The sequence below is a fragment of the Lithobates pipiens genome, unplaced genomic scaffold, assembly GCF_037356315.1.
Source record: "Lithobates pipiens isolate NorthernLeopardFrog02 unplaced genomic scaffold, aLitPip1_a1.2 Scaffold_30, whole genome shotgun sequence".
In the NCBI taxonomy this organism is placed as follows: domain Eukaryota; kingdom Metazoa; phylum Chordata; class Amphibia; order Anura; family Ranidae; genus Lithobates; species Lithobates pipiens.
The window spans coordinates 39770211-39780758 of NW_027507791.1; the positions used below are offsets into that span (position 1 = coordinate 39770211).

The window sequence follows — 10548 nt, forward strand, 5'->3', positions numbered from 1 at the left end:
TTCAGGACTATGGAGCTAATGAAGGCAATGGAGGAGAGGGAAGGTCAGGGACCAGGGTAGGCAAACAAGAGGGTGCAGGAGATACAGAGCACTGACAGCAGCACCGTAATACAGAGCACTGACATCAGCACCGTGACATACAGCGCTGACAGCAGCTCCGTGACATACAGCGCTGACAGCAGCTCCGTGACATACAGCGCTGACAGCAGCTCCGTGACATACAGCGCTGACAGCAGCTCCGTGACATACAGCGCTGACAGCAGCTCCGTGACATACAGCGCTGACAGCAGCACCGTGACATACAGCGCTGACAGCAGCTCCGTGACATACAGCGCTGACAGCAGCTCCGTGACATACAGCGCTGACAGCAGCTCCGTGACATACAGCACTGACAGCAGCTCCGTGACATACAGCGCTGACAGCAGCTCCGTGACATACAGCGCTGACAGCAGCACCGTGACATACAGCGCTGACAGCAGCTCCGTGACATACAGCGCTGACAGCAGCTCCGTGACATACAGCGCTGACAGCAGCTCCGTGACATACAGCACTGACAGCAGCTCCGTGACATACAGCGCTGACAGCAGCTCCGTGACATACAGCGCTGACAGCAGCACCGTGACATACAGCGCTGACAGCAGCTCCGTGACATACAGCGCTGACAGCAGCTCCGTGACATACAGCGCTGACAGCAGCTCCGTGACATACAGCGCTGACAGCAGCTCCGTGACATACAGCGCTGACAGCAGCTCCGTGACATACAGCGCTGACAGCAGCTCCGTGACATACAGCGCTGACAGCAGCTCCGTGACATACAGCGCTGACAGCAGCACCGTAAGCAGCCCCAGGAGGAAGTCAGCACAGCACAGGGATGGTGTGATCCCCTCATAATAAGAACCCCCAGGAGGAAGTCAGCACAGCACAGGGATGGTGGGAGCCCCTCATAATAAGAACCCCCAGGAGGAAGTCAGCACAGCACAGGGATGGTGGGAGCCCCTCATAATAAGAACACCCAGGAGGAAGTCAGCACAGCACAGGGATGGTGGGAACCCCTCATAATAAGCAGCCCCAGTAGAAATATGACACCGCTCAATCTCTTCAAAGAGGAGGGTAGGGGCATATAGTACGGTGTGCTTTTTTGGGTCAGGGAAGTGAGCCAAATGAATTAAGAAGGTCTGTGTGCTTGATTCCAAAAATTGTTTATAGACATATACATGGTCTACTGATCACATGTGTTGAATTCCTCCGAGATCCATGCCTCATTCATTTTTAGAAATGTGAGGTAGTTAACACTGTCGTGAGCTAGGCGAGTACGCTTATCGGTCACAATCCCCCCTGCTGCGCTGAACGTCCTTTCGGACAGGACACTGGATGAGGGGCAAGCCAACAGTTCGATTGCAAATTGGGCAAGCTCTGGCCAGAGGTCAAGCCTGCCCACCCAGTAGTCTAGGGGTTCATCACTCCTCAGAGCGTCCACATCGGCCGTTAACCCAATGTAGTCGGACACCTGACGGTCTAGGCGTTCCCTGATGCTGGATCCGGATGACACCTGTCGATGGGTCGGCTGAAAGAATGACCTCATATCCGAAGTCACCAACACATCTTCAAACCGGCCTCTTCTTGCAGGCGCTGTTGGATTGGTACCCGCAAATCCTTCTCTGGGAGTGGGAATTGCTCCTCTGCCAGCGCACGCAAAAGCAGAATGCAGCATTTCTCGAAGCAAGGCCTGGAAGTGCTGCATTCTGACAGCCCTCTGCGACGGCGGTAACATTTCCGCCATTTTGTGTTTGTACCGGGGATCTAAGTACGTTGCCACCCAGTACTGGTCCTTGACCCTCATGCTTTTTATACGGGGGTCCCTATTAAAACACTGGAGCATGAAGGCCCCCATTTGCACTCAAGCGGAAGGTATGTGGTGGTGGTGGTGTTGTTGGTGGTAGTGTCTTTGGGGGTGCACATAGCAGAGAGTGAAGAAGAGGGTGCAGATCGAGAGGATGAGGAGGGTGCAGAAGAATAAGGCTGAGTGAGCCACTCAACCAAGTCTGGTGCGTCCTTTAAAGTAATTGAACGCACCTTCTGCAACTTCCCACTTTGGCTCAAGGCTGTTGCTCCTGCCCTACCCCTACCACCCCTGCGGAAGGGCCTGCCTCTTCCTCTGCCTGTCATTTTTTAAATCACCCTGTGACAAAACTCTTAGTCCCTATACCGCTGAAGGACTGCTGCAGTATAGGGCAGCGGTCAGCAGTAGTGCACGTCAACCCTATGTATTGTGGACCGATAGCGGTCCTTACAGAACAGCAGACTGTACTGCACTCAGGCCTATGTACCGTAGCACCCTATACCAAGTTACCAGTCCTTATAAAAACTTTTGTGGACCAAGCAGGTTGTGTGTTAGTGATTAGCAGACTGTACGTCAGTCCCTATACCAATGAAGGACTGCTGCAGTATAGGGCAGCGGTCAGCAGTAGTGCACGGCAACCCTATGTATTGTGGACCGATAGCGGTCCTTACAGAACAGCAGACTGTACTGCACTCAGGCCTATGTACCGTAGCACCCTATACCAAGTTACCAGTCCTTATAAGAACTTTTGTGGACCAAGCAGGTTGTGTGTTAGTGATTAGCAGACTGTACGTCAGTCCCTATACCAATGAAGGACTGCTGCAGTATAGGGCAGCGGTCAGCAGTAGTGCACGGCAACCCTATGTATTGTGGACCGATAGCGGTCCTTACAGAACAGCAGACTGTACTGCACTCAGGCCTATGTACCGTAGCACCCTATACCAAGTTACCAGTCCTTATAAAAACTTTTGTGGACCAAGCAGGTTGTGTGTTAGTGTTTAGCAGACTGTGCGTCAGTCCCTATACCGCTGAAGGACTGCTGCAGTATAGGGCAGCGGTCAGCAGTAGTGCACGGCAACCCTATGTATTGTGGACCGATAGCGGTCCTTACAGAACAGCAGACTGTAACGCACTCAGGCCTATGTACCGTAGCACCCTATACCAAGTTACCAGTCCTTATAAGAACTTTTGTGGACCAAGCAGGTTGTGTGTTAGTGATTAGCAGACTGTACGTCAGTCCCTATACCAATGAAGGACTGCTGCAGTATAGGGCAGCGGTCAGCAGTAGTGCACGGCAACCCTATGTATTGTGGACCGATAGCGGTCCTTACAGAACAGCAGACTGTACTGCACTCAGGCCTATGTACCGTAGCACCCTATACCAAGTTACCAGTCCTTATAAGAACTTTTGTGGACCAAGCAGGTTGTGTGTTAGTGATTAGCAGACTGTACGTCAGTCCCTATACCAATGAAGGACTGCTGCAGTATAGGGCAGCGGTCAGCAGTAGTGCACGGCAACCCTATGTATTGTGGACCGATAGCGGTCCTTACAGAACAGCAGACTGTACTGCACTCAGGCCTATGTACCGTAGCACCCTATACCAAGTTACCAGTCCTTATAAGAACTTTTGTGGACCAAGCAGGTTGTGTGTTAGTGATTAGCAGACTGTACGTCAGTCCCTATACCAATGAAGGACTGCTGCAGTATAGGGCAGCGGTCAGCAGTAGTGCACGGCAACCCTATGTATTGTGGACCGATAGCGGTCCTTACAGAACAGCAGACTGTACTGCACTCAGGCCTATGTACCGTAGCACCCTATACCAAGTTACCAGTCCTTATAAGAACTTTTGTGGACCAAGCAGGTTGTGTGTTAGTGATTAGCAGACTGTACGTCAGTCCCTATACCAATGAAGGACTGCTGCAGTATAGGGCAGCGGTCAGCAGTAGTGCACGGCAACCCTATGTATTGTGGACCGATAGCGGTCCTTACAGAACAGCAGACTGTACTGCACTCAGGCCTATGTACCGTAGCACCCTATACCAAGTTACCAGTCCTTATAAGAACTTTTGTGGACCAAGCAGGTTGTGTGTTAGTGATTAGCAGACTGTACGTCAGTCCCTATACCAATGAAGGACTGCTGCAGTATAGGGCAGCGGTCAGCAGTAGTGCACGGCAACCCTATGTATTGTGGACCGATAGCGGTCCTTACAGAACAGCAGACTGTACTGCACTCAGGCCTATGTACCGTAGCACCCTATACCAAGTTACCAGTCCTTATAAGAACTTTTGTGGACCAAGCAGGTTGTGTGTTAGTGATTAGCAGACTGTACGTCAGTCCCTATACCAATGAAGGACTGCTGCAGTATAGGGCAGCGGTCAGCAGTAGTGCACGGCAACCCTATGTATTGTGGACCGATAGCGGTCCTTACAGAACAGCAGACTGTACTGCACTCAGGCCTATGTACCGTAGCACCCTATACCAAGTTACCAGTCCTTATAAAAACTTTTGTGGACCAAGCAGGTTGTGTGTTAGTGTTTAGCAGACTGTGCGTCAGTCCCTATACCGCTGAAGGACTGCTGCAGTATAGGGCAGCGGTCAGCAGTAGTGCACGGCAACCCTATGTATTGTGGACCGATAGCGGTCCTTACAGAACAGCAGACTGTAACGCACTCAGGCCTATGTACCGTAGCACCCTATACCAAGTTACCAGTCCTTATAAGAACTTTTGTGGACCAAGCAGGTTGTGTGTTAGTGATTAGCAGACTGTACGTCAGTCCCTATACCAATGAAGGACTGCTGCAGTATAGGGCAGCGGTCAGCAGTAGTGCACGGCAACCCTATGTATTGTGGACCGATAGCGGTCCTTACAGAACAGCAGACTGTACTGCACTCAGGCCTATGTACCGTAGCACCCTATACCAAGTTACCAGTCCTTATAAGAACTTTTGTGGACCAAGCAGGTTGTGTATTAGTGTTTAGCAGACTGTGCGTCAGTCCCTATACCGCTGAAGGACTGCTGCAGTATAGGGCAGCGGTCAGCAGTAGTGCACGGCAACCCTATGTATTGTGGACCGATAGCAGTCCTTACAGAACAGCAGACTGTACTGCACTCAGGCCTATGTACCGTAGCACCCTATACCAAGTTACCAGTCCTTATAAGAACTTTTGTGGACCAAGCAGGTTGTGTGTTAGTGTTTAGCAGACTGTGCGTCAGTCCCTATACCGCTGAAGGACTGCTGCAGTATAGGGCAGCGGTCAGCAGTAGTGCACGTCAACCCTATGTATTGTGGACCGATAGCGGTCCTTACAGAACAGCAGACTGTAACGCACTCAGGCCTATGTACCGTAGCACCCTATACCAAGTTACCAGTCCTTATAAGAACTTTTGTGGACCAAGCAGGTTGTGTATTAGTGTTTAGCAGACTGTGCGTCAGTCCCTATACCGCTGAAGGACTGCTGCAGTATAGGGCAGCGGTCAGCAGTAGTGCACGTCAACCCTATGTATTGTGGACCGATAGCGGTCCTTACAGAACAGCAGACTGTAACGCACTCAGGCCTATGTACCGTAGCACCCTATACCAAGTTACCAGTCCTTATAAGAACTTTTGTGGACCAAGCAGGTTGTGTATTAGTGTTTAGCAGACTGTGCGTCAGTCCCTATACCGCTGAAGGACTGCTGCAGTATAGGGCAGCGGTCAGCAGTAGTGCACGGCAACCCTATCTATTGTGGACCGATAGCGGTCCTTACAGAACAGCAGACTGTACCGCACCCAAGCCTATGTACCGTAGCACCCTAGACAGACCAAGTTACCAGTCCTGATAAAGAGCTTTGTGGAACAAGTGAGTTGTGAATGATTAGCAGACTGCAGCAGAAGGGCAGCAGTCAAGTATAATATTCTTTCTATATTTGGAAGAAAGAATATTATACGTGTACAAGCCTATTACCGTACCACTGATACCAGTCCTGAAAAGAACCTTTGTGGAACTAATAGTAACAGCAAGTCTTTAAAATTATCCTCACTGCCTGACACACTGCTTCCTGCCTGTCCCTATACAAATTGGCAAAAAAGAGTAGGCTGGAACGATTAGCTGGAACAGCTCTTTTGTGGACCTGATAGTAACAGCTAATGATGATGATGATGATGATGATGAAGAAAGACTAATCTGGCTGAGCTGTCCCTAAAATAGCAGCATACAGCGCTCTGTCCCTTTATCTAAACTGACAAAAGAAACTCAGGCTGCTGACCTAACACCTATACCAGTCCTGAAAAGAACTTTTGTGTACCAAATAGCTAGCGTTTTCTCTGTCCCTACTCCACACAGGATCCTTTCCCTACAGTGACAGAAGAAAGAATGTAAAATGGCCACCGGATCGGGTGTATTTATAGGTTAGGGGGAATGTCCAAGTGTCCATGAGCTGTCATGTCTCAATTGGTTGTCCTGTAACACATGATAAACGTGTCACGAAAGGTTAAAGTTCTTGTATACATTAAACACGTAAGTCCGCCGGGGCGAACGACGGAAAAAGGCGTTCGAACCCGCGGACGGCGAAAGTCGGAAATTCGCCGCGAAACGACCGCCGGGCGAACCGTTCGGCCATCACTATTGCCCACAGCCTCTGCCAGTAGATAAGTCCTCCTAAAAAGTCTCTGCTATATTACAGTATACACATCCCGACCGAGGATGGTGCGCCACCCAATGTTGGTGTGTGACGTCACTCGGCCCAACTGTATTCACTCCCTCCATATTGACACCCAGCCCCATCCAGAGCCTTTCAGCATTTCAATACATTTTCGTTTTATTCCCATGCATTTTTTGTGAATATAACCTTTATTTGTACAGGTAATTTTTTACTGCTGGGGCATAGGAGGTTTTAAAAGAATTTTCCAGGCTTTGGTGCCAAAAAAAGTTGAGAACCCCTGCTCTAAACCCACCCTCTTTGACAACAAGGATATATTATATGCAAAAGTGTTATGTTTTCCTTTAAAATAATAATTATTGATCATTGTTTTCTTGTTCCCTTTATAGGTAATATAATTAAACATGTAAGTATCCAACATTTTTCTTTTTTGTAGAATGATGGGATGACCTATGGCTGAGTTATTTTAAACACCCAAAACAGTTAAATTATAAAACTGATTTTTCCAAAGTGTTCGATAAACTGAACATATTTTATTGAAAACATACAACTTGGAATTAGATGAATTAAAACTCATTTTGATTTGATTTATATGAATGAATGTTTGGAGATAACATGAATTTATTTTAGCTCACTTCACACGTAAAGGAGATTTGAACCCAAGGACAAAAATATCATACATTTAAATGTACCACTCCATAGATATGATGGCTGCCTTTTTTACCTTTTTCAAGTTAAAGCGGTGTTCCACCCAAAAGTGGAATTTCCACTCATTTGTCTAATGCCTTGTACACACGGTAGGACATTCCAACCACAAAATCCGTCAGATTTTTTCCGAGGGATTTTGCCCAAAACTTGTGTTGCATACACACGGTCGCACAAAGTTGTCGGAAAATCTGATCGTTCAGAACAAGCTGACGTTTGTCTGGACTATAAATGGGCCAGTAGCCAATAGCTTTCGTTACTCTTAGGTCGCGTACACATGAGAGGATTGTCTGGCCAACTAAGTCCGTCAGACAATCCGATAGACAGTCCGTCCTACTTTTGAATGAATGGACTTGACCGCACACGATGAACAGACAGTCCGCTGAAAGCTTGCGCGATGACGTGTACAGCACGTACGACGGGACTAGAAATACGACGTCCAATACACTGCAATGCAACCTTCGGCCGTGTAAATCCTTTCTGAGCATGCGCCATACTTAGTCCGTCCAACTTGCCTACTCACGAGCGGACTGTCCGCTGAAACCAAGTTTGGACGGACAATATTACGGAAATTCCGAAAGACTTAGTCCGCCAGACTGTCCGCTGAAAAAGTCCGCTGAAGCCCACACACGAGCGGACTGTCCGCTGAAACACGTGTTTCAGCGGACTAAGTTGGACGGACAATCCTCTCGTGTGTACGCGGCCTTAGTTTATTCCGAGCACACGTGGCACTTTGTCCGTCGGAATTGTCTATGCACGATCGGAATTTATGCGATCGGATTTTGTTGTCCGAAAATTTTAGCTCCTGCTCTCAAACTTTGTGCTCCGGAAATTCCGATGGGAAAAGTCCGATAGAGCCCTCACATGATCGGATGTTCCGACAACATAATCCCATTGGACTTTTTCCATCTGAATTTCCGACCGTGTGTACGGGGCATTTGACAGGTATCCTGTCCCCACTTCCGGGAGACTGGGCCGCGGCGAAGTACGCCAGCAAGTCAGCTCCCTCCTCCTCCTTCCTCCTTTCCCCCCCGCCACTGGGCCAGTAGGATAACGCAGAGGTGCCTCGTGCATGCACAGTAAGACCCGGGCACGAAGCTGTAATGTTTGACTGCCGGGTTCCCTTACCCGCAATGGTGGCACGTGATGGAAACATCAACTGGGGTGACGACATCGCTGGACTCCAAGACAGGTAAGTGTCCTATTATTAAAAGTCAGCAGGTGCAGTATGTGTAGCTGCTGTCTTTTAATTTTTGCACCGGTAGGAGGACCTCCGCCTTAAGTAGTGTTTTTTAAGTACCAGAAAAATACCTGTCGATCCTTCCAGAGATCCAGTCTAGTGCCCTTTTAATGCCCTGTCCATTAAACTTAAAGCAGACCATCAGTATTTTTTTCAACTTTCCATCTATTAAATCTTCTGCCCTTGTTGTTGTTTTAACTTTGGATAGCAAAAAATTTTTTTTCTGCCAGTAGATCCCGTATACAGCCCAATTCCTGTTTCCTGTCTGGTCATTAGCCTAGGCTTATGACATCATGCACATCTCTCTCACTCTCCTAATGCCGCGTACACACAATCGGGCTTTCCGACAGCAAAGGTCAGACGGAACGAATCCGTCAGACAATTCAATCATGTGTGGACTCCATCGGACCTTTGCTGTCCAAAAATCTGATGGACTTTAGAAATAGAACATGTTCCAAATTTTTCAATCGGAACTCCACCGGACCCAGTTCCTATCGAGAAATCAGCTCATGTGTATGCGGGCCCGACAGACAAAAACCGACGCTAGGGCAGCTATTGTCTACTGGCTATGAACTTCCTTATTCTAGTCCGGTCGTACGTCATCACATTCCAATCCATCGGACTTTGGTGTGATTGTGTGTGGCCAAGTCTGTTCGTTCAGAGAGTCCATCGAAACTCCCCCCAAGTCCGTCGGGAAGACTGTTGGACCTAATCCGTTGAAAAGTCTGGTCGTGTGTACGCGGCATAAGTGTTTTCCAGGAAGGGAGGGGGGATGAGTCATAATAGGGTAGGGCTGGCGGTGTGCCACTGTGTAAATCCAGGAAGTGAACAGGCAGCTGCTTCAGCTGCCCACAGTTAAAATGGCTGCAGCCAGATTTGGTGAAGGGAGATTTCTGCAGCATGTTTGGCAAGTACAGAACCTCAGTAGATATAAAATAATATGCAAAGTGGTTGGGGGGAAACTTCAGAATGGCAAAAATGTTTTTATTACAAATTAGGTGAGCCGACTGCAGTTGCTCTTTAAAGAGGCATTCCAGCCAGTAAAAAAATAAAAGTCAACAGCTACAAATGCTGTAGCTGCCGACTTTTAATATAAGGGCACTTACCTATCCAGGGATCCTGCGATGTTGGCACCCTAAGCCGACCCATCCATTGGCTCCGGGTGCAGGCGCCCGCATCTTCACTAAGGGAAACAGGAAGTGAAGCCTTGCAGCTTCAAAATCTGTTTCCTACTGCACATGGGCAGGTCGTGCTGTGCTTTCTGAATGGTCCCGCTGTCTTCCGGGACCTGTGTGTCTCCCGGGAAGGCAGTGGGGGGGTGGGGGGTGTTGTGGAATTTTTGTAGATCATGGCAGCCATTGTAAAGATCATTTTGTAGAGATAGACGGACGGACGGACGGACGGACGGACGGACGGACGGACGGACGGACGGACGGACGGACAGACAGAATACTACTATAATACTAATACATGTTTTAATCTTTTCCAGGAGGATCTGACTGCTACTTACGCTACTGTCAATGATATAAATATCTATGAAAGGATACCGGACCCGGAATGGATGATACCAAACTCTGCATATTCCCATGAATGATATTGATGGTTCCTGTGAGGTCCTAAGCCATAAAGACCAACAACAATCCAGAAGAAAAAAAAAATACCTTTATCAAAGATTATATTAAACAATAACTGTGTCAGATAACTACAGTATCACGCTTTAAATTCAGAGCTTTTAAAAAAAAAAAAATAATGAATATATGCTGTGATCAATGTGGTGAATAAAAGTGGGCAGGAAAAGCCTTTTAAAAGTAGAGCTGGTGAGTGACTGAATCCCTAAAGCTCTACCGTTTGAAACCAATTCCCACAAAAAAAATAAAAAGATATATACATAGTGATATTATTATTATTATTATTATTATTCACGATTTATATAGCGCCAACTGTTTACACAATGTAGAGGGGGGGGGGGCAGCACAATTACAGTACAGTTCAATACAGAAGGGACAGGAGGGCCCGGCTCGTAGAGCTTACATTCTAAAGGGAGAGGGTGGTGGTAAACAGCATTTCTCAGTTCGCCCAGACAGGGAGAACTGATCGGAGCCGATCAACGGCTCTCCCTGT

At 48.1% G+C, this 10548-nt stretch overlaps 1 protein-coding gene across 1 annotated transcript in view; it reads left to right on the plus strand.

The window, feature by feature from the left end:
• Window positions 1–10238, plus strand: part of LOC143942674 (low affinity immunoglobulin gamma Fc region receptor II-like) — a 33544-nt gene extending 23306 nt beyond the window's left edge. Inside the window, exons 7-8 of the mRNA XM_077464053.1 lie at window positions 6872–6888; window positions 9917–10238. Of these exons, the coding sequence (XP_077320179.1) occupies window positions 6872–6888; window positions 9917–10021 (122 nt within the window). The 3' untranslated portion in view covers window positions 10022–10238. The remainder of the gene's footprint in view (window positions 1–6871; window positions 6889–9916) is intronic.
• The last annotated feature ends 310 nt before the right edge of the window (window positions 10239–10548 follow it).